This window comes from Macrosteles quadrilineatus, unplaced genomic scaffold (genome assembly GCF_028750875.1).
Source record: "Macrosteles quadrilineatus isolate MER2022 unplaced genomic scaffold, UCM_ALF_1.0 Scaffold_2__2_contigs__length_208266976, whole genome shotgun sequence".
Taxonomy (NCBI): domain Eukaryota; kingdom Metazoa; phylum Arthropoda; class Insecta; order Hemiptera; family Cicadellidae; genus Macrosteles; species Macrosteles quadrilineatus.
Window position 1 is genome coordinate 145,576,090 of NW_026542595.1, and position 26,291 is coordinate 145,602,380.

At 32.0% G+C, this 26,291-nt stretch overlaps 2 protein-coding genes across 2 annotated transcripts in view; one reads left to right on the plus strand and one right to left on the minus strand.

Annotated features, from left to right (window-relative positions):
• Positions 1–26,291, minus strand: part of LOC128984999 (uncharacterized) — a 185,376-nt gene that overhangs the window by 151,804 nt on the left and 7,281 nt on the right. Inside the window, exon 2 of the mRNA XM_054404373.1 lies at positions 18,964–19,009. Coding sequence (XP_054260348.1) covers positions 18,964–19,009 — 46 coding nt within the window. The remainder of the gene's footprint in view (positions 1–18,963; positions 19,010–26,291) is intronic.
• Positions 1,661–17,310, plus strand: LOC128986482 (titin-like). The gene is made up of 2 exons (XM_054406880.1): positions 1,661–2,547; positions 16,453–17,310. Exons 1-2 carry the CDS (start codon positions 1,663–1,665, stop codon positions 17,272–17,274), a joined length of 1,707 nt encoding a protein of 568 aa, XP_054262855.1. The 5' UTR covers positions 1,661–1,662; the 3' UTR covers positions 17,275–17,310.

Below are 26,291 nucleotides of genomic sequence, written 5' to 3' on the forward strand. Positions count from 1 at the left end.
AGTGTTTCCTCTTTTGCTGACATTACATACATTAAATTAATAATCGTAGAGTTATTTTTCAAAATTAAAAGTTAGTTAAACAATTTAATCGATTATTTTTTCTCTCTCTCTATTTGAAATATAAGAATAATAGTTTAAACTCTTAAAGCTAATTTTGTAAATAAAAAAACCTTTAAGTATCTTTTGCCCACTAAACATAACCCTCTCTTTAAATAACACACACAAATTTCCACAAATATATAACACCTACAGCGTCATTTTTAAAGAAAGTAAATAAAGATACGTCTTATAACACTTAAAACATATATTTACGCTTATACTGTTACTCACAAGACGGTAAATATACAAAAGATGGTAAGTGGTTACCATCTTACCATCTTTTGTATATTTAACGTCTTGCTAGTAACAGTATAAGCGTAAATATATGTTTTAAGTGTTATAAGACGTATCTTTATTTACTTTCCGTAAATTTAATAACAAGTACAATGCTGATCAAGAAGTTATTTATTTTTAAACCACTCTCTTTTACTTTGTTAGTTCTAAAACTTATGATAATAACATTACAACTTGGAAGCCAGTGTGGCAATGACCTAGAAGAGTATCAAAATAAATTAGGAGTATGTCCGTGATGTAATTTATTGGATCTATTCCTTTAGCTCAATGAGTCCAATATGTCCAGTGATATACGGACAACCTTTCACATTTATAATATAAGTAAGAAAATGTGTACACGTAAATTATTTATATATAAATTAATAATTATTTATAAGATGCATTTACATTTAAGTAATATACGCTATCTAAATGAGAAAAAATGCTTTTGCTTTTAAATTTTATTATGATGTCCCAATATTCATGATAGTACACTATTTTTAATTTTACAAACTATCTAACTGAAGTATTAGCTATTATAGAGTTTACAGTTTTGTTTAGTACTATAAAACTTCATAATTCTTATCTGCAAATAACTTGAAGTAATATTAGCCTGAAGTTATGTGTAAAACCGTTCCGGGCTAGCGTCCTAAAAGAAGATCTGACGAAGGGACTACAAACATCAGAAAGGACTACAATAAACATGTTTAATATTATAGTTATACCTAACTGGTTTTTTCCAGATTAATTTAATAAATACTTTGTCACTTGGGCATCATTACGATCAAAACTTGAAATTAGATGAAGAGGGAGGTAGTATAAAAGCACAATTATTAAATTTTCAACTTAAAAAGAGTATTGTATGGCATAATTACACTGCACTACTCAACTATTGATGTTTACAGATGAGTACATTTAATAGCTATTTAAACCCACTATATTTATAAAAAGGCTAATAAATGTGCATAGTTTGATTCGGAGATAAACTGCAAGATTTTCTGCTTATAGGAGTGTTAAATAACTTCTTTAAATATTTTTTTAATAATCAAAATACAACATTACACAAACAAAATAAACACAACACTACCGCAACAATATATCGGGTATCCAACAATCTATGAGTACGCAAAACACGCATACAAAATAACTAACCGTATCTAAAGACCGTAGTGGTGGGGAGGCCGGAACCGGTTACATTACAAAGGCCAACATAGAGTTATGTGACTGAAGATGTATAAAACCCACCAGACTCTAGGTACCAGACACACTCGTCTGTAGACATCAGCAGAGATGAAGCGTCTTCTAGTCTTGTTGTTGGTGACTGCTGTCTTCGCCGAGGAGAATAAGATAGAAGAGAAGAAAGAGAACAAGAAGCATGACAAGAGAGGAATAGAAGACTTCGGTGGACACGAGTTCAGTGGTGGAGACTTTGGTGGACACGATTTTGGAGATCATGGTTTTGGGGGACATGACTTTGGGGGCCATGACTTCGGGGGCCATGACTTTAGTAATCATCACCACCACGAGGTGAAGACCATCACGATAGAGAAGGAGGTGAAGGTGCCGTACCCGGTCCACGTGGAGAAGAAGGTACCGTACCCTGTCAAGGTGCACGTCGAGAGGCCGGTCCCCTACCCTGTGGAGAAACCTTATCCGGTGACTGTGGAGAAGGATGTGCCTTACCCGGTCAAGGAGTACATTCCTAAACCTTACCCTGTCGAGAAGAAGATACCCTACCCTGTGAAGGTGCATGTAGAGAGGCCAGTTCCCGTGCATATCCCCAAACCTTACCCCGTCTACGTAGAGAAGAAGGTGCCTTACCCTGTAGAGAAACACATCCCTTACCCGGTAAAGGTGCATGTCCACCGGCCTGTCCCCTATCACGTTCCTGTTGTAAAACACGTGCCTTATCCCGTCGAGAAGAAGGTTCCTTATCCCGTCAAAGTGCCAGTTGAGAAGCCAGTCCCCTACCCTGTGGAGAAGCCTTACCCCGTCTACGTAGAGAAGAAAGTTCCCTACCCGGTGGAGAAGGAGGTGCCGTATCCAGTCAAGGTTCCGGTTCACATCCCGGTCCATGTTCACGATCACAAGCATGAGGAACATCATTTTGGAGAACATGATTTTACAGGACAGGGACATGGCCACAAAAGTTTTCACTTTGGAGGCTATGAACTATAAATAGTATTGAAGACATTGTAAATAATGAAAATGTAATCACATATTTTGTACAGTTTGTATATATTAAATTGCCTTTAGGAATTAATTAATAAAATTTCACTCTTGATAACTGGTGTAATAAATTGAGTTACCGAATATCCTCCAATTACCTATTGTACTCTACGCGTCTTACAGCGGTGCCCAAAATACAGCAGACTGTGAATAGATGTACAGCAAATGTTTAGGTAAATATATTTTTAATCTCCCTATCATAATATACACAGATGATTTTTCATAACGCCGGTCTTAATTTATTTATCTGTAATCAATCAATCACTAAGGTCAAACTATAAATTAGTTACGCAGTTTGCATCCTAGAGAAAGATATGTGTAATATTTCAGTTAAATGTTCAAAGCAAGTGGGTAATAGACACACTAGAGTTTTTTTTTATATAAAAACTATTCAAAAGTAAACATTCACCTTGAGTTGTTTGCTCATCCATGTTGCATCATATCACTACTGGAACACTTTGTGGAATGTTGAAGTTTAACTTTTTTTCTTTTCCAGGAACATTTGCTAATGATCATTCCATGTTTTTGTTGTTGACGAAGTTATTTAAACCTACATTTGCGATTGTCAGAATCGAGCACAATAAGTTTACTTTTTATGTGATACTAGGCCTCATAGACATTTTATAATTTCTCTTGGAGATCATCACTTATGAGAACATCACTTTGTAGGACATCAGTTTCAAGGAGAGGAGCACGGACATGAAATCTCGCACTTTGATGGCTACAAACTATAAATAGATTTTGACATTGTACAATTTGTACATATTTGTTGAGTGTTTGGATAGAAACTATACATAAAATACTCTCAACTAATTCATTATATTTTTTCAACAAAAATAACATGGATTCATAAAACTCAATCCACATTCACAGAATAAACACTTTCCCTTTCATTTTTTAAAATTTCATTTTCTGACAACATGAAATATGTTATACCTATCTGCTGGCTTTCCATTCCCATTAAACGTCAAGATTCAGGAAACATTTTACAAACAATATTCTTTTCCTACAGTTACCTAACAATGTACATGTTCTCTCGCTGATTTAAGAAAGCAAAGTGGCTAATTCGCTCATCAGTGAGACAATTTTAACATTGTCTCACTCTAATTACTTTGTCTCACTCCAGATTTGCAACGTGAAGGCACGAAATAGTGAGCGCGTAACATGCAGCCAAGGTCGTATGCGTGCGAAATACGTTGGCAGCACTGGCTGTAAATCACCTGGTCAGCTGTTTTACTGTTGTATCATTAAATGTCATATTATAAGTTCACTTCTGTGTAAAAATATGCTATTTTTTTTACCAATTTATTTGTTTTATGGTAACTGTAGGAAAAATATAATGTGCAAGTCGAGTGCAAAGTGCAATTGCCTCACTCGAAAAAACCATTACTCACTCGCCTACGGCTCGTGAGTAAGTATTTCTCTCGAGTGAGTAAATTGCTCACTTTGCTCACTAGTTGCACAAATAACTATAGTTCAGATTCTTACTTGATTTAAAATGGTTTGTAGTTACCAAAGTGTTTAGTTAAAGAAACGACTTAGTGGCTTGGAACTCTGCTTTTGATCTATTTGTTTGGTAAACGACAAATAGATATGTTTCTTAGGCGAATGTCTTTATCTGAACTTGAGAACTCCGTCTAATAAATTAATACTCTTAGAGAAATTTAATGTTGAATACATTTTGCCGCTTTTATTTTATTCGAAATAAACTATTTTAAAATAACTAAATGTTTTTAGGTAGTTTAAATTTTGATGTTGTGATGTAATTAAAAGATAAACCACGGCCGTCTGAATGCTATTCCACAGTTTCATAGTTGGATACAAACATATTAAACTCATGTATATACAGTACTAAGATAATATCATCCAATGTTTTCTTAGTTAATTATCGATGAGGAGGTAGACCGCAGCTATTATTATTATGATTGTCCAAATTTTAATATTAGTAATGATGTAAATTATGTTTTTTTTTCTTACGATACCACTAACTAATATTATAATCCTATAAATTCATATATATATATATATATATATATATATATATATATATATATATATATATATACAGTACCATATATGCTCATTACTACGCATAGTGTAATATTTGCGGCCACAAAGTATTAAATTAAAATTAATATTTAACATGGTAAAAAATGTGAAATAAAAATTCACAATACTAATTATTGTGTGTACAACTTCATTGTATTGTACAACTTTTCAAAATTTTGTTCGAAAATTATTTATTTTCAAGCTTCAAAAATGCGAACTACCGAATCTGTTTTAGGTAAACACTTTATTCATCTGACATTTAAAGGAACATATGCGAGGTATTACAATTGTTCAAAGTAAAAGAGTAAAAAGAATTGCTCGAGTATTTAAATATAAAAACCATGCTAAAGTAAACATTTTGCACGAGGAGTTTGCTCATCCATGCTGCATCATATCACAACCAGAGCGTATGACTGTGTATCTCGACTGAATGTCAGACTTTTTTGTAAAGTTTAACTTAACTTTTCTTCCAAATAAATTATGGTTGTGTTGCCTTTGTTGCTACACATCAAACTGATTGGCCTTTCTTCCTAACATCGTAAATACCTCAATAATTAGATTTAAAAAGTTAATACCGGTTGAATTTTATTCACATTTGTATTATACTGCAATGAGGCATAATTGCTAACTAGATAACTTGTTGCTCGAAATTGAGCAAAACTGCAAGCTGTAATAAAAGAATAAACAACAAAAACATAAACAGCAAGACCGCAATCAAAGAGTAACTCTAAAGTAATTTCTGACTGATTATAGAAATTTGGAAAATATTTTGTTGTAAAAAAATTATAAAAAATAGTCTACAATATTTAAATATAGATCCGCACTTATAATGCTTTAATTATCTCTTATCCCGGTGGCGGGTGCCCTCTATTAGAACGTGAGCAAATGCTTGTGTCAACCACACACTGTAAAGTGGGCTTTTTAGACTTGTTGTAGCAAGCTAAATCCCTCTCTTGACGCCAACCAGTGCGACACGTACTACAGCATTGTTAAACTATTTGTGCTATATGTTATGTTTTAGGCGTGTTCAAATTAGGGGCACCAACCAAAGGCGAAAGTGAAAACTACAATAATTTAACTCGTTGTTCATAATACTAATAACATGCATAATAGCATAACTCCTTTAGTTAGGCAAGACTTATGCAATATTTTTAGGAAAGTCTACTGGTTAGAAGAGTACATGGGTGGTTATTATAACGTAGCATAATAGCTTGATGAAATGCTCATAGAAACTTACCTCAGTCCCATTATTCCAGCTTAATACCCTGCCTTAACGGCCTAAGTTGACTTAGTGGACTGATTCAATGTCTGCTAAATTACAATAATTTTGATATGATTTAAGTGGTAAATGCAAAATTAACTGAGTTTAATATCCTAGCTTTGTAAAAGTAATGATTTTGCTTCTTTCTATTGCCTTGTTTTTTATGAACAATCAACATTAAGATAAGCACTAAAATATTCTAAGAAAAAACCAAAGGCAGCTTAAAACCATACAAAATTCCAAAAGCTGTGTCCAAGAGGGAAGCTTCTGGAATGATTCCAACATGGAATAACTCCGAGAATCAGACGGTTTACTCTAGCATCCCGAGTGGTTTGGGCAGTCTGGATATTATCAATATCTGCAGCTTATTCTAACTCTACAATAGTGGAACCTCAGTAACACGACCCTCGATAACAAGTCACCCATAATAACAAGTCTCATTTCAAACCCCCCTGATTAAACGTACGTACATAAAAAAAAGACGTACATAAGAAACTTGTTATTCAGGTTCTACGGACTTCTTTTAGGATAGGGGGATAACTTCTTCTGTTTTATATTATGGTGTATCAATCATCAAATACTCTTACGCCAGACCTAATAGTTAAATACCCCAGCAAGAGCAAACCTGCAGACTAAGCCAATTGTTATTTGTAAAATATGGTTTTTACTTAAATGTTACCAAAAAGGTCATATCTTTACCCTTATAAATTAAATAAGATTTTACGTGTATTTCGGACTGTATTTTATGTATGTGGACTGGAGAAGGGAATAGTGTTACTTTTTATCAAACATCAAAAAAGTAGCATAAGGTAAATAAAGAAATTTGTCAAATTTGTCAAGCAAAGATGACTAGTAGGATAAAATGTTCTAATAGTAAACGTTAGTAGTCCAAACATGTTTTGAACGTTGTAAGATAATTAGAAACGGCTCTCTAACACACGCTGCCAATAACAAATTGCCTCCTTTGAGACAGCGGCTTAGCTTTTGGGCTGCGACAAAGAGATTACGAACAATACAAGTTTGGTTATGTTTGGATTGGAACAGTATTCAATTACTATTTTTCAACTAATCAATAATATTACATCTGCTTGGACATATGAATGTAAACAAATTTAATAACTGTAAAATTTTACATAATTACGAACATAAATTGCTGTTAACTTTGGTGAGATTCTAATAATATCTTTGAGAATTGTTTGTATAATGCTAATTTCTGTATTATCAAAACATTTCCTCCTAATTAAATAATAACTAGAGGTCGTCCCGTGGTCAAAAACTCGACCAAAAATATATAATGTTCAGACTTCTCTATTGTCACCCCACGCTGTAAATAAAACATGTGATTGGAATTTCTTCCATTTTTTTTTATTTTCTGTTTATGTTTCGTTGCCAGCATAGCAACCCATAAGGCCCACTTATTTTTTTTTTAATTTTAAATTCATTATTTGCGCTTATTTGAGAGCCTATTTTAATTTATAAATGGAATCAGCGCACCTACAGGTAAATATCTTTCTAACAGTATGCGTAGATTTTCCCTACGATGCACACGAGCTGAGAAAAAAGGTTTTAAAGAAACATGCTTGCCTATTAATATATAGATGGTAGTTTAATGTTCACTAACCTCACGTTACGGAAAACAATACATGAATAAATATTACATTGATAAGTTTTTATTTTATTGTATTAACCCAACAGTTAGATTTGTTAGGTTTTAAAGTGTTTTGCGTTTTATAAGTACTGTATTGTAAATACTCTGTTTTTATTGACATTAAGTCCCTGTTGAGATCCAAAGCAGTATAAAGATTTGGACATTTGCATGAAAAGGTGGACGAGTGTACAACTCTCGCATAACAAACTGCTTCATTTGTCCACTACTCATTGTGCATAAATATACAAACTAATTTTGAATTTCGTCCTAAGAGATGGGTGATATTCTTCTTTGAAATTGTTTATTGTAACTTTAAATAAATGTGAATTTCTAGTGTGAAATATCGTTTCAAAATAAATTAATTGAACTCTTATTTTCATAAAATCTTTTTGTGGAGAATAAATCTGTCGTACATAGATTTAACAGATAAAAATTAATTTTGGAGCCTAATTGATATCATGGTCTTAGGTATTCTACACTAATGTATATCTCCCTTCTTAACATCGACAAATGACTCCATCTAGCCTAATATCAATACCATTCAGACATTTATGAGTAAAACACAATAATCAGGAATAACACAATAATGAGGAATGGATGTATGACAATGAGGCATTATTAGGTAATGCCTAATGTTTGATGTCGGCTTCTTGCCGCGCTGTCTTTGAATAACCCGACACCAGAAAATCTTTACCGTGGATGGTTATACGCTTTGGCAAATAAAACAATAGAACTTAATTTCCAAGTAGTGTAATAATTACTGGTAGTTTAGAATTGTTGAAAATGGAGGCAATGTGTTAGCTAAAATATCTTTGTATGAAAAGAAACAACCGCAGTTAAATAAACATAACTACAGATAAATAATCTCCAACGTGCTCTTTCATCCGAGAATCATCATATTACAGCACCGGTCTTAACGCTTGTCCATTATCTTTAGGAAAACGCTTACTGTCGTGGTTGTATTACTTAATTAATCCTTCATTAATGGCTTACTTATTATGTTGTGGTTGTATATATTTTTTTGTTTATAACTTGTTGTAAGAAAATCTGTAAGCTTCACAAACAAAATAGATACAAGATATAGAAAAAAAGTAATAACATAAAATGCTTAGGTGGTAAAAGTTAAATTAACCCTATGGTACATTGTTATCTTAAGAAACCCAAATCGGCATCAAACTAAAAATGTGTACTAAAAATTAGGATATGGAAAATGATGTTTAACCTATATTAAACTTGATACATATTCTATAGTTCAAGGCATATTCTACATAACATACATAAGGTACATATTCTATGTAACATTACGTATTTAAAGTATTCTAAATTTAGTGTTAAGTAGAACTTGTTGTTACCCACGGGCTTCACCCCGTTTGACTTCAATTAATAAAACTATTGATTGGTTAGGTTAAGCTGAAATAAACAAAACAGAATACAGTAATACAAACAAATAATCACACCTGATTTTAATCTATACTATTATAAAGAAGAGGTGGTGTCTGTGTGTGTGTTTGTATGAGCTAATCTCAAAAACTACTGGTCGGATCGGGCTGAAATTTGGCATGATGATAGCTCACATTCCCGATTAACATATAGGCATATTTTTATCCCAAAAATCCTTCGGGGCTCCGCCCCAGTGGCTCTGGAGTTTCCCATGTTAACCTTATGAGAAATGGAATTAATGAATCTTAACAGCTGTTTCAATTAAACAAGTTGGTTCTGTTCTATGATGTTCAATAGCATTAAAAGTTACAAGGATTACCAACAGGGTGCAGCACTAGCACTATTATTTCTTTTACATTTATGACAACAGCAAAAGGTGAGTGAGCGTAGCGAACGAACTTCAACCTGGAGGCGAGTGAGCGTAGCGAACGAGCTAACCTGAAGGCAAGTGAGCGTAGCGAACGAGCTAACCTGAAGGAAAGTGAGCGCAGCGAACGAGCTCCAACCTAAAGGTGAGTGAGCGTAGCGAACGAACTTCAAAAAGAACCGAAATTTCTTAAACCATGTCCTCACTCATAACTGCTATAAGCATTTGATACTTATATGCCAACCCCGTACGAAGGACGGGTACTCTGCTAGTAAGGTAATAAATTGAAAGAATAACATACAAATGAATACAGCTGAGGTATTTTTAAGATTAGGTAATATGGAAAGTTCCCTTTGGAAAGCAATTACGACCTTATAGGGTAGTTGAAATAATGGATAGTTTTGCGCAAGGTTTCTCGTCCTCGTCATGACGAACATTTTAAGTATATGGTTTATAAGGGGGGGGGGGGACTTGTAGCTTTCTCAAAAGTTCATGGGTACTTTTGGCTTTATATATAGATACGTCAAAATTGAATGAATGTAGTTCTGACATTTTCATGTAAACATTGTCAATAGTATTTTTTCAATTAAAAACTGCCAACACATATTCCGGAGTCCAACTTTTAAGCCATGCTTGACATCAAGGATTGGAAAGTTCTCTTTTTGGGCCTAACGTTAACTCCAATCCGGAGGAAGAGTTAGTTTTGAGGTTGACGATAACAATAATCCTTTAACTCTAAGAATTTTGGATGCGGGTGGGGTTAAGTGAGAGGAGTTTATTCAAAGACTCAAAGAGAGTGGACAAATTAATTTAAAGTTAAACTCAAAGTTGATTTTAAGCGTTTGATACTAAATATTGTTTGCCAATATGCCGCATTTAAAAAGTAATTTTAGTGATAAAACATAGTTTTTATGGAGAAACTGTAAATATATCGAGTTTTAAATTAACTTCTCAGTTATTCTTTTTCAAAGCCAAGCTTATAAGATGTCGTTGGAATTTGCATAATATTTACTTTATTTATGTATCTTGCATTTTTTTTTATAGGTTTTGTGGAATTTGAAATAAAATATTTAAAATAGCAACAATCTCTTAACGGTCCAAAGGTTTTATACATATTTTGCATGAAGACTGTGGTCAAAAAGGTGATCAATTTTGCAGAGCTTTGTGACTGTAACTGTTAGGAATGTTTAAGAAAGGAGGGGTTAAAGAAGGTTTTAGTAAAAAATACATACAGGCAGACATACGCTAATCGTAACGAGATAGGATGTATGTTTATATGAACTTTTTTGCTTACTTTGACTTAAGGAATCACTACTACGTAAACTATGTCCCCACCTTTTTTGCACACCCTGTATAGATTTACTTGTCATCAATATTGCCCCATAAACTGAAAGTAGTCAAGTTATGAAGATATACAGTATATAGCCTTACACCAATAACGTAGTTTTGACTGCAAGTACATGTTTAGTCTAGCAAGCACGGTATTTAGAGTTTAACCATATTTAACAAGTTAATGTTTCAAAGAGGCTTATTCCTTTCAGAATTATCTAGGAAATACTACTCGGTATTCTCACAAAGAGACAACCCTTAATCTCAAGTTTTTTTTTTATAAATCTTTTATAAGATTAGAGCTACAAATTTAGTGGCACACTGGTACATTCTCTAAGTTGTTTTCCATAGTAATATATTCACAACTACTGAAAGGTAATTTATTTATTTTATTATTATAATTCCAACGACAAGTTTTAAAATGCGGGTGTAGTAAAAAGAATCGGATATACTTTATGATTCTAGTAATCTGTAGCTACAGAGGTAATTGTCATTGACAATTTTCAGATAAAGTTGTTTGGAAGTTTACAAAAGAACAATCAGTCTGGGATTTCAATAAGTTTCTTGTTTGAGCTCAGACAAACTTATAAATTCGCAGTAATTTGTCTGCATACTTTAATGTTGCTACTAATTAAAGGAACAATTCATGCTTTTTAGATCTTAGATTTTTTTTTAACGTTTACATGGAATTAAACAATAAAAGGCTTAAATACTCGCTAGTAAGCGACTAATTTAATTGCAGTTGGAACTAGTTCAGGCTCCTATTTAGAGCAATCACCAGGTTTTCAGTTTTTCTTTTGTGAGAAAAAACATATTTCAAACGTAAATGTCTAAATATTCAGAATTAATATTTATACGGAATCATTAGGATCTTACATTAGGTTTACGAATACAAAAATTGGTGTTTCAGGCCTAAATAAATATGCAACTGACTAGGTTTAACGAATATAAAAAAATAAATATGTTTTATAATAATTGCAACATTTGTCGTAGAGTCTCGCCTCTGAAAGTCACAGATGACAGATCGTTGGACTAATGACTAATGTTGGAGTAATGACTTCTGATCAGAAGATACTCTCGTGTGTTGCTTAAAATACCTAAAAGTATAATGTATATTATCAAATTCGTACACTATAACTACGTCAAAGTAAGAACTATTTTACTACAACGCTTGTTATTTGAAAGACATGCGTAGGATTCATAAAGGGAAAATCGAAAAATCAATAAATTAAAACGATAAAATGTTTGTATAATTTTTTAAGCAGGAGCAGAATATAATGTGAATATAGGCTAGGCTTTATGGGAATGAGGATGATGATTCCTTGAAGAGATTCAAAAACCTCAACCCTGTTTGATGGGACTCGGAGAAAAACAGTCAAAATCAAGTTCTCAGTAAGATCAAAATTTTGATTTAGAAATTTATATCTTCACGAAAAAATTATAGGACAAAATTATATATGTTACGTATAACTTCATACAAACATAGTTTAAAAATTAGCTCGTTTTACAAAAAAACTACAAGGGTGATTATTATTTTATTGTTGTTTGAATACATTATAGAGCATAAACACTAAAAATAAACTATCTAATGATTCGTTAAACGTGTTACAGAAAAGATATAATTTACGCTTTATTAGAGAAAATAGATATTTTACTCTATACGTTTCTTTTAATTCACTTTTACATATTATCTTTTGCAAAAGTACATTTCCAAATAACCACTCAAAACTACTTCGAGCCTATTGTCAATAAATTCGCTAAACACAAACAAGCAGTTGTTTGGTAATTAATTCATTCATATCATCTAGGCCTATAAGTATTGTTTTAGTGTACATTAAACTATCGATATGTCGAACTGTTAACAAGAATGCAACAATAAGTGACGCGTCAACTGATTAAATCCTTCGATACATAGTTTCGATGTATGCCATGGCTTACAATCGAAATTTGCATCTGAGTTTATAACAGATGAATTTTACTCCCTAGGTAGAGCTACTACCCGCAATGCATGTGTTAAAAACGACTGGTTTTTTCTGGAGTGTTACGAAAAGCTTATTTATTTCAAGAAAACAGAAGAAACAATCTTTTCAGCGACCTCTTGGCTTCAATCAACAGTATTTAATTACAGCTTAAAGGCTGTCGATGTTAAAACCACAACGCTCCCCCTCACACTGTTATTAAACTTTTTTTACTACTCCAAAAAAATAAACTTTAAAATATTTTCTAAATAATAATATTTTATATTTTAATCAATAATAATGTTTACACAGGTTCATTCAGAAATAACTAATTTAAAGCAGTGATCACATTAAAATCGTCGAGGAAATTTGCATGTAATGATGTTAAGTTTTATTTAATATAACTGCAAATGTATTTAGTGAATTTTTTAATATTATATCAAAAATGTGTGAGCACTTATTTAAGATTATTATTTATTTTTTTATTGCTGTATATTAAAAATCGTATTATTAAATATTATAACACTCCTATAGTACCTATTTATATTTTAAATGTAATAAAACAAATGTGTTTCCATTACTGTTGTCTCGTCTCTAAATCTAATAGTTTCCGATATAACAATGGTGACACAGTTAATTTATTCACCCTGTGTACGTAATAGGAACCTAAAGTTTTCACTATAAATTGGTGTAAAATACTTGCATTTATGCGATCTTGTGTTGTAGCTGAGTTGCTACCGGTTTCAACTCATATTGGAGTCATCTTCAGGCAGTTATAAGATGTCTTCTCGCTTCATTAGAAGGTCGTCAAATGGATAATAAATAAACAAAACACAAACACGTGACGGGCATAAAAAAGGAACATTTAAAGCTGTAAAAAATGTGTTTGTGTTTTGTTTATTTATTATCCATTTGACGACCTTCGAATGAAGCGAGAAGACATCTTATAACTGCCTGAAGATGACTCCAATATGAGTTGAAACCGGTAGCAACTCAGCTACAACACAAGATCGCATAAATGCAGGTATTTTACACCAATTTATAGTGTTTAAATGCGATCAGGAGGCTAAAATTCAATATGATAAAGTTTTCAGTTAGTTATTAGTTTGAAATCTTTTTATCGGTGAGTTAGTTGTATAACTTTATAAATTCCTCAAATACAAATTGAATGCCTACATAGATATATATTCAACAAGTGCCATAGCAAACCATATATTTTATACTTAATTATAGAGCAAATAGATATTTCTACCTACTTCTTTAAATATACAGTTATCACAAAATTTTCCTCATTGAATATTGCTAAATATTATTTAACTACACGAGAGACAAAAATATGATATAACAAGATCAAATTAAATATCAACTGGACCACAAAACAACAGTTATGAAGCAGATTTGTATGACAAAATAACGTAATAATTCTAATTTAATACATCACGATTAATATTAACCTTTGGTTTGTATTATTCACAAAACACAACTAACTTAAAACTGTTTGAAAGTAAACTGCAGAAATTAGTACTGAATATAACAAACATTTATCTTGCATGAAGACAAATAATTGTCACATACAAAGGAAGTTTGAACAATAGAACTTCGGCCTTGTTTGGTTTGGAAAATTCAAGCGAGGGTTTCATGTTTGTATAGAAACAGTGTTTCCTCTTTTACTGGCTTTTAAGATTAAAGTAATATTTCTTGAATTATTTGTTGAAAATTAGGCGGTTGTAAAAAAATTAAAATGCACACTTTCTCTCTTTGTTTGAATTACAATAATTGTATATTAACACATTAAATGTAAAATTTAATGGGTTTAGCTTAACCATCTTTTGCGACTCAATTATTGACTTTTTGTTAGGTTAAAAGTTATTGGCAGATACAAATTAAATTTATATATTTAGTTTTCACACACAACTTTATATTAATATTTTATTTCTTTTATATGTTTTTATTTATTTAGTTTTTTCAAAAAACCTCTTCTGTAAATTATCATAACACCAGACAAAAATATGACATTGTTAGACCTGATAAGTTTTATAAGAACCATAGTTACCATCAAATTTTAATGTATAATAAACTACCAACTAACTAATGTTGCCACATAAGAAATTTAACAATGTTATTAGTAAGTGAATTAAAGTTAAGGCATTTTATACCAATTGAGAGTACCTGAGCTGTGACACTCAAGATAGTATCCATTGATTTGTGTTAATAAATTGACAACACCTATTGTATATTGTATATTGTATTTAATGGTGAATAAATTCTTGATTCTTCATTCTTGATTCTTTTCTTTCATCACAAATGCTAAACCTAACTAAAGACTACTAGTGGTGACATGGTCATAGAAATATTTTAGTTAACCCCTGCATTCATTCACTCACTTCCAATCAACTACTACTTTTTAAGAGTATAATTTTTAAGGTAACATAATTTATCTCCTGACCTACATATACCTCCTGAATATTCATATCTTCGTATACATACGATATCGTAATTTCTTTCATAGATTTCCAAAAAACCTCTCGTTCTTATAAATTTGAGTTATATAAGTTATAAGTTATAAGTTTGTGTTGTTAATAAAAGAATAAATAGGAAATTTTTGAGAAATATTCTATAAAAGGTGTAAAAAATGTGCTATATAATTGTATTAGTTTTTTATAACAATCTTACTGGTGTAGTAACTATTGGCTGAGTCAAACATTTTATTTGCTTACGGAAGATTTGTGTTCAAAAATAAATCCCTAGTTGAAGTATTTGGAATGGTGATATCAAAACCCCTTAGAATATATTTTTACAATAATAGACATGTTTAATATTACAAGTAAGAGATTAGTTCAAGATTACTTTAGTAAATACTCGATCTCTTGGGCATCATTACGATATGCAATTAAAACTTGATCTTACGATAGCGGCACAAGTTCCTTCAATTATTGCAGTTCGAACTTCAGTTCATTTTAACTTGTAATTGCACAAAGACCAAGCAGTTGTAAAATACAATTATTAAAGATAAACCTTATTAACTCGATGGGATATGAATTTACTTGTTACAACCTAATAAACTTTAATTAAAACAATGACGTTTCTAGTTTAATGAATTATCTAATTCATTACATTAATAATATAAGTAAATCTAAAATGTTTAAACTAACACCAAAAACATTAGTGTATTATCCACTTTTTAGAAATGTTTGAAAATGGTTTAAATGAGTATGGGAATTTAGTTTAAGTATATTCAATTAGTTTTACTATTCAAATACACGTTAGGTGTAAGGTTTAGGTTCTTAAATAAATAAAAGGTGCAGCGAAAAAGATAGTTTTGAAAAGTTTCATGGCCAGTTATACCAAAAATCCACTGTGTAATCCTAGAACTTGCTTACGAAACTAAGGTTATTTTTTGATTTTTTTCACACACTTAGGTAACGAAATAGTAACTTTTCTTAAGGTATTGGCTTTCGCCAATCACGTCTTTGTACCTAATGTTCTTAGTTCCAAAATATGCTAATACATTCTGCTGAATACCAATATAAGTTTTCAAAAACCCCACAAATCCACGTACAGACATAGCTCGTAGTATAATATGATAGTGAGCGTAAGCACTCTCGTATCAACCTATATCAGTTATGAGTCAAACTTAAATATATGCATCATACGTATGCGAGGTAACGAACCGTATCTGAAAACTGTTATGGTGAGGAATTATGAAGCGTCTGCATTACACTGACTAACATACGGAGTTATGTGACTGAAGATGTATAAAACCCACCAGACTCTAGGTACCACACACACTCGTCTGTAGACATCAGCGGAGATGAAGCGTCTTCTAGTCTTGTTGTTGGTGACTGCTATCTTCGCCGAGGAGAAGAAGATAGAAGAGAAGAAAGAAGAGAAGAAACATGACAAGAGAGGAATAGAAGACTTCAGTGGACATGACTTCAGTGGTGGAGAATTCGGTGGACACGATTTTGGAGATCACAAATTTGGAGATCATGACTTCAGCAACCATCACCATCACGAGGTGAAGACCATAACGATAGAGAAGGAGGTGAAGGTGCCGTACCCAGTCCACGTGGAGAAGAAGGTACCGTACCCTGTCAAGGTGTACGTCGAGAGGCCGGTCCCATACCATGTGGAGAAACCTTACCCTGTGACTGTGGAGAAAAAAGTGCCTTACCCGGTCAAGGAGTACATCCCTAAACTTTACCCTGTCGAGAAGAAGATTCCTTACCCCGTGAAGGTGTCTGTAGTGAGACCGGTGCCCGTGCATATACCCAAGCCTTACCCCGTCTACGTAGAGAAGAAGGTGCCATACCCTGTAGAGAAACACATCCCTTACCCGGTCAAGGTGCATGTCCCCCGGCCTGTCCCCTATCACGTTCCTGTTATCAAACACGTGCCTTACCCCGTTGAGAAGAAAGTTCCTTATCCCGCCAAGGTGCCAGTTGAGAAGCTAGTCCCCTACCCTGTGGAGAAGCCTTACCCCGTCTACGTAGAGACGAAGGTTCCCTACCCGGTGGAGAAGGAGGTGCCGTATCCAGTCAAGGTTCCGGTTCACATCCCGGTCTATGTCCACAAGCATCATGACCACGAGGAACATCACTTCGGAGGACATCACCACTAAGAAGAGAAGCACGGACACGAAATTTTCCACTTTGGAAACCATGAACTATAAATATATTTTTAACATTGTACAATTTGTATATATTTGTTATGTATTTGGAAATAAATTTATAAAAATAAACATTCAACTTACTTAATAATTTTCCAGGTTTTTTAATTTTAAAGGATACATTTTGTTATTTAAATAATATATACAGTATTTTATAAGATAATTTTAAAAAGGCCAAACTCTAGGGCAGAGCCCCAATGGAGTTTCTTTCAAACCCTTCTTATTGTACATCTGCAGTGAGGTGTCCAGTTAAATGTTCACAGAATTAGTGCAAAAAGAGCCATTCGGGTGTTTTGATATTTAAAAAAGAATGTAAAAGTAAACATGCATCGTGAGGTGTTTGCTCGTCCATGCTGCATCATTTCACAATTTGACCTGGTGCATCTAGAATGGTTAGGGTTTATGTTTTGTTTTTTCAGATAAATCTCAATCGCATTAATGATTATTTAACCTTTTTTACTTATCTTCAAACCGTCTTCTATTATTTTTACGACTCTAAAATACGTTACAATTTGGTTACGAACACTGTTGACAATGGTTGACTTTTTTTCTCAAACTGTAAGATTGCATTTCATGTAAATCTAAATCACGAATGACATGGATTAGATATGGGTAAGAAAACTTATTTAAAAATGTTTGTATATTTTCTTTGTTTCGATTAACCTCTATTTTAATGTTTAAATTATATCTGTATCTATTTTATAAAATATATCAAATTGTTTTCTTTTTCTTTCTTTTGAACAAAACCTTAATACTCGTATATTCAAAAGGGTAAGAAGGATTTAATCATAAAACATGTCCTGTTTTATAGCAGTAAATTTATTGGTATGAGGTGTTATTATAACATAAATGGCTAGATAAATAGCTCATAGAAACTTACCTCAAACCCAGTATTCGAACTAGTCCTATCTTAACGACCTAAATTTACATAGCTAAGCTGACTGATACCTATATAAAAGGCTTAAATTTGATATTGAATACCGGTAGTGTAAAAGTTGATAGCAAGTTCAAACAAACTACAATAAGTTCATAATATTACTTTTTTTAAGTGCAAAATAACTAAGATACATAATGTAACATATTAATTTATTTAGCAACTTGCGATAAAAACAAGGTCTACTGATAATGTATAGCTTTACTTAGAAAGATAAAAGAGTTAGTTTAAAACTCGTCAACATTTCAAAAGCAGTTTTTATTAAATGAAAAAGAAGTTATGGGATGATTGTGCTTCCAAGTGGACTGAAGAGAAAAGGTGATAAGAAGAGCCAAGAGGGAAGCTTCTGGAATTATTCCAACATGGAATAACTCCGAGAAACAGACGGTTTATTTGAGCATCCATTGTGGTTTGGGGAAGTAAGGAGGTTACCAATATCTGGAAGTCTTTATTAAAACTTGGCCTCTCGCATCGTTCAGTCTATCTACCTTATAGAGCAGAGGGTTGATCGACTGCTTCATCTGTTGATCAGACGATACAGTTTTTAGGTTACTTTTAATTTAGAACTGTTTGTATTAAGTTAAGATGTTGCTGGGTGAGGAAATCTCTGCTTTAACTACTACACTACAGCCAAGCTATCGTAGGCCTAGAAAATAAAAATAAATTGAAATCAAAATGTTTACACAGATAAGTAAATATATTATTACCTGCAACTGGAGACAGCTTTCTCAACACACACCAACGGGACTTCCACTGTAACAAAGAGAATACATTATTAGGATACTCTCCAGAGACACGACAAATATAAATTGTACGGCATCAAAAATATATTTATTTGACATTGTTGCCAAAGGGGGAATTTTCGTGCCATGAACTGTGGACACGGCGTGGCCAATGTAAAAATATTGGCAATTTATCATTACTTTCGGAATTTTTATGTGTATTTTTTCTTTTATATTTACAATTATCGTAACTAAACAAAGTCTTCAATATGTAAACACTTAATCCAAATATCATTGACACTGAGAATTGGCCAGGATGAAAAACTTATGTAAAACAATGGTGGATATTTGGTAAATTTAAACCTTCACACAATAAATTTGGATATTCATATTACACATTGCAAAGAAATGATACCCAAAACTATTTTCAAGAAGTATCAGACTTGGGTTTTTTAATTTAATGTTATTAAAGGTACGTTTAGGGGGGAATATCCTGCGGTTGGATTGCAGGACCTCGGTTCCCGAGGTCCCAGGCTCTAATCCTCACCAATGGAGTTTATCTAGACCTAGAGGATAATAATGTTATCAATGATCTCGAGTCAGAGCCTAGCGTACCAGGATATGAAAGGGGGCATCATCGGCATAGTCGATAGGGGCCATAAAGGAGGTACATTTAGACTCATATTTGGGTTAAAATACGCACATAGTGCATCCCCAAATAAATAGTAGATAATTGATAATTGATTGATTGATAGTTGGTACATTACAAGTATTATATAGATTTATTTAGTACGCAATTAAAATGTAATTAAGTATAAGATTTGAAAAAATATGTTTAAGAGTTATTTATGTAGCTTTAAACAATAACCATATGAATCCCAACAAACTATTTTTACCACCCAATCATTACTTAACCAAGAACATTTATTTGTGTCTAAAATAAACTTTACTTCAACTGAAACGGAAAAATTGCTTTTAAATTAAAAGCCCTTTGTTATTCTATCAAGAAGCCTGCGGCTGAGCAACGTGAATCAACATCTCTCAGCATCGGAATTTCCAAAGACTATTTCAGATGTCATAATTCTTCTGTTAGTATTCTTATTTTTTGTCAAGTTCCTTATTTTTTCACCATACTTTTTTCTGGCGTTGAGATTTTTATACATATTGATTAAGTCATTAGTTAAAGCAATAAGACATAGTGTTATAGGTGATATATACATGAGTATTTATAAGAACTGAAAAAGCTCAGGTTGTACCTTACTTCATAATCACCATCTAACTTTTGATGATCCATTTTGACTTTTAATAAGTAAATCAACATAATTTAACTAAATAAATAATTAATACCTTTCGGTACATTTCCATTTGCATTATAAAACCAATTGTTGGAACATTTCGAAAACCCAAAACCCATAAAAATGTAGGGTATATTCACATATACTTCCATTAAACTATTTGACTGTACCAATTGTCAATTTTTTATCCAAAGATGTTATTTTCAGAGAGAGAGAGAGAATGAGTAATGTCAATTTTACATGAAGGATGGCTCGGAGATCACTCGAGCATTCTCTGTTGTACAACGTCGTGCTTTGTGTCTATGTTTCTCTGTAGATCTGATATTGCACCGGCTTTGACACATCGAGCAATACAATTCGTCCTTTTTCTACCAATTTATATCTTAAGAAATATTTATTTATATTGACAGTGTATTTCATGATTTCAATTTTTAATAAACTAATGTGACACATGGATAGTTTTAACAAGAGAAGGTGGTTTCATTTTTTCCTGATTATGACATTATTTACGTATTATTTAGAACTTTAATTGATTAAACGCCTCATAAATTATGTTACTCTTATTTTTACACGTATATAAAAATATTATAACTAACTGATTGTATAGTTATAACTGAGTGTGTAGGATATAACTAACCAAGGATGACCAACTATTTGAGTGAGTTATCGTTTATAAATATGAAAGAGTAAAAATGTTGCTTGAATATCCCTATAACTATATATCCAGAAATATCCTAAAACTTTAAAAAATCATTGAAGATTTTCTCAAAATGTAAGATATATTTCAACATTACAGTACAAAAAAACTGATTTGTTTTCTACCACAATACAGAAATAAAAAAGCCTTCAAGTATCCAGCATTCAGTAATCTTTAAAACTATTAATTTGTTTCGCCTCTTCGCCTTCTTATTCTCATAGCTATATTTTATTTACGATTAGATAATTTTTTTAATTTTTTTTATGTATGATTATTTAAACGAATTATTATTTTGCAATATTATCTCTACTTTGTCTTATACAGGGTCTTATAAAGGGTGATCAACTCCATGGGTGAAGTAAGACTCAACTCAAGGAGGCCACCATTGGGATATCGGAAACGGTAAGAATTAGTGATAACTTTGAATGGGGGATATTTATTATTGTTTTGTGGCAGTTAATATATGACTTTAGCTTTTCGAAATTTAGCCGCCATTTTCCAATATGGTAACCAACTTTGAAAATTCTTACGGAACACCCTATATTTTATCATTTTTTCAGATAAAACATGCAGTTTAAAAAAAGTTTTACATTACATTATTTTACATTTTTTTCTAAAAACCCACTCGTTTAGGAGTTACGACTTCCGGTGTACATTGTGTATCATGTAGCTCCTAAACGAATTAGTTTATAGCGAAAATGTGAAAAGTAAAATAAGTCGTAAAATTGCATCCACGTGCAAAAAAAAACCATAAAATATGTAAAAAATATTAATTCTATTATTTCAAAAATGGCGGCCATTTTCTAAAATGGCAGCAAACTTGAAAAGTGGAAAACTGTTATGGTATTTTTGGAACGTAGATGCAATTTTAAGACTCATTTACTCTTCCCATTGTTGCTTTAAATTTACTCGTTTAGGAGCTACATGATGCAAAATGTACAACGTAAGTCATATTTTCATAGGCTGTAACTCCAAAACGAGTGGGTTTATAGAAAAAATGTCAAATATAAACAAGGTTTAAATTGCATTTTCAATCCGATGATATTATATCGGGTGTTCTGTAAGAAATTTCAAAGTTGGCCACCATATTAAAAATGGTGGCTGAATTTCGAAAAACTAAATTCATATTTTTGACTGCAAAAAAACAAAGAAATGTCCCCCACTTTAAGTTGTCTCTAATTCTTACCGTTTCCGATATCCCAATGGTGGTCTCCTTGATTTGATCACCATGTATATTTTCCCAATCTTCGGTGGAAACATTAAGTTCTCCTATAGACGCATAATCGACACTCTACTCCACCGACAGGAATACTTAATATACCCATAGAATATTATACAAATTAAGGAAAAGTTAAGATCATCTAATGTAAAATTACAATGCGTTAGATTCAACTTAATATATGGTTGTATAGTTGTTGAACAAAGTATCAAATATGTTTAAAGTAAAAACTAGTATAGTAAAAGTAACATGCATGAAGTTCTTCTAACGAAATATCTTAAGTATTAAAAAAGTGTAGCAATGAAACTAATCGATTATCTATTATCATGTTGGAACCGTTTTTAAAATAAATTTAATTGAAAACAGAGAAACACTATTAAGTTAATACCACTCTTCATACATTGAAAATGTTTGCAACTGAACTATCTCAATTCCAGTAACAACGCCGCAGGATATTTTATGAAATTACAAAGAGCTTTTAATACAACATCTATCTCTAAACTCAAGGGTAAATTTAAGTTTTACAAATCTGTTATTGGCATTGTTTCCCATAGAAGAACAAATTGTATATCCTTGAGCAAAGAATAACTATAAAAAAATCTAGTGATTACATTGATTGTCTACGTCTAGACAAGTCTAGTGGTTATAGTGCTAACCTTTGAATCAAAGGTTGCTAATTCGACTCAAAACAATTAATCGAATCAATTTATTCTGGAACCACATGACTTCGTCATTTGACTATCAATTAATTGTGCATTCTAAAAAGCTGTAGTAAGTTGGCCAGAATTCAGGTTGTTTAATTTACAAACTCGTAAACAACGTCAATAGTAGATAGACGATAACAGGAATAAAATTAAACAAATAATAACTAAAAGCAAAAGTTAACGTAAAAGTTTTTCTCAAACACTTAATCGAAGAAATCAAGAAAGAAAGGAAGAGTTCCAATTTCATTTTATCGGTACAATAAATATATTTCTTATATAATATTTATTTAAAGGATTTTTAGTAAATAATTTGTGTCCTGTAATTGATTGTTTATCACTACTTCAAGAAATCTAATTGAATGAGAAAAATTCCAATCATATTCATCATATTTCAATCATATATGAAATGTTCTTCAATTTACAACTCAAACAATATTAAATAACAAATCACGGTGTGACATTGACAAGTAATTTAATAGCAAAAGACAGCAATCACTTTAACATTCACGGAATGATTTTTCACATTCTCTCTCCTCGCCGCCTTTTCGATTCATTCGTGTTTGATGTATTGACAAAACAAATTTAATCAAATTGGTTTTCGTTTTATTGTTGAACCGGAGCACATTTCAATGTTTTCACTTGTTGTAAATGTATGGCGCAGAGAATGTTTCTAGGTGCAGTGCTAAGTCAGAAGTCATTTTAATATTTCCTTTTTTCAAGAGTAATAAATATATGAACAACTACAAATAATTTTGATCCAAACCCATCTTACATAACTAAATACCCCAACATTTGAGTAAAACCCCCCAATACAACATTCGAGGTAAATAAAATTTACCAAATACATTGTAATTTTGTTTAGGAATGAAAAAGACATTGACAACTGATTTCCAGCTATAGTATTAAGATATTTTTTTCTTTGTAATTTTGCGACCTAATAAAAAAAAATATTTTATAATAATGCATTTTTTTCCTAGAGAATTGTAAGGGTTAACTAAACTTTAAGTAAATAAACGTGTAAAAAAAAAGTCTTTGTAACTTTGTGTTCATGAAGCTCAGTCATTAATCTTAAAAAAGATTATAGTTTGTCCAATATGATATTAAAATAGTACAAAACTTACCAAATGTTTTTAAAATTGAGAATAAATGTTTTCACTTTTAAATCATATTTGCATATTATGTCAAACCCAGACAATGTAGTTACTTGTTTATCTATTTGTTACTTTTTGATTAAAATTGCAGCCACACAGTCCTCTAAATTTTGGTCATCCCAGAGGTGCCCTAATGCTCACTTCTTGGACCTCATTTTTTATCCCAGTTTATTAATGACTTACTAAACTCTTCATAATAATATTGACTCGTGTTTGCTGTTTCAAAAGAAGAGTATTGCTCTATAACTCAAAGGAACATAAATAGCTTAAATCATTGGTGAATTAAAAAAACGGATCAAAGCACTATGAAATGTCAAGTTTTTACTTCCTATCGCTTTCCTTCGCCTTTGTTATTAGGTTATCGGGCTAGAGGAGAAATCCTCATTTTAGCCTAGTAAATATGGGATCTGAGCATTATTTGCACAACTTCACTAAACTGTTGAACTCATACATACCATCAGTTTAAAAACATGCCGAACGTTGGAATTCATCCTTCGCTTCTCGAATATTAGTAATCTTGGTAAGTTTTTTATTGGAAAACTTGGTACTATGCATTGGTGTGGCAGATCTTAGATTATTTTACAACTGGTTGGAACCGTCATTAGAGTACCTTTGTGAGAAACTGGAGATAACCATACGAAGATTCTACAAGATGGCTAGGGTCTAAACGTTGCGATATCGCAAGGAACCAGTTGAATGCTTTTCTTAGGACCTTCTAAAACATCGTAGAACCATCGTGATCTGGCTGTTCTTTGAAATATTCTAAATAGTGCCATCGACTGTTCTGAAATCCTTCTTCAGATCCAGCGTACAAATCTTTCGTGCACCTACTCAAAATACCTTTCTTAAGACCATGCCACCATACAAACTACGATGCGAATATTGCTGTGGCAGGCATGCGAAAAGCTACGCAGAAGAAAAAAACGTGACTGGTGGTCTTGACCTCTCCCTTTGTGGTGTAGCCTTTAGTGAAGGATAAGAGGAATTTTTATGTAATCCAATTTCTCTTAAATGAATTCGTCCAAGTAATTTTCATTTCAGCAATTTATTACATTGTTTTTCTAGTAAAAGAAAAATAATGTTATAAATTGCTGAAATAAAATATACAGGTAGTAAAACCTGTACATATTGTTATTATTGTTCATTGATTATATTGTTTAGTATTATTGAAATTCTTGTATTGTTTATCACTGCTTTTATGTTCTTTTCCCCATATTTTTTTATTATAGTAAACTTATACTTCCTAATAAAAACCTTTTACACAGTTTTCAATGTGGACTTATGCGTATGAACGCCTACAAACTATCGCTACCCATCCAATCTTTATCCAACCGAAGACCGTAACATTTATGTCTAAAATATCCCCCATTTCAACTGAAACGAAAAAATAGCTTTTACATTAAAAGCCCTTTGTTATTCTACCAAGAAGCCTGCGGCTGAGCGACGTGAATCAACATCTTTCAGCATCAGAATTTCCAAAGACTATTTCAGATGGCATTATTTTAAGTGTATTATTCTTGTTCTTTGTTAGTTCCCTCGAATACTCTACAGCTTTGAATGTACTGTTTATTTGCATTTTGGTATATATTGTTGTGTTATTAAATTGCATTTCAATAGTCGGAAAGAATTATACTTTGTCTTTTAATCATAATTATAAATAATTGTCTAATGGATAGTGTAAGCAAACTATCATTGATAGTAATTAACAAACTAACACTGATTATAAAAAACAAACTAACACTGATAGTCATAAACAAACTAACACTGATAGTCATAAACAAACTAACACTGATTATCAAAAACAAACTAACACTGATAGTCATAAACAAACTAACACTGATTATCAAAAACAAACTAACACTGATGGTCATAAACAAACTAACACTGGTGGTCATAAACAAACTAACACTGATGGCCATAAAAAACGAACACTTACGGTCATAAACAAACTAACATTGATGGTCATAAACAAACTAACACTGATGGTCTAGATTGCAGAGTGGTTTTATATGTCACCTTTAAATCTGAAAATCACTGTAGTTCGATCCCAAACAGAGTCATTTGACATTGTGCTATTAATAACAATGTTTAAAAAACAGTCAGTGTTAGATTGTTACAAAAACAGGTTTGGGCCATACCATATCCTGACAGAATTAAAAACATTCCAATAGCGTTTAAACATAAGAATTTTAGAGCACATTATTCAAGTATTAACAGATATCTACCTAAAATGTGGTTTAGTGTTCG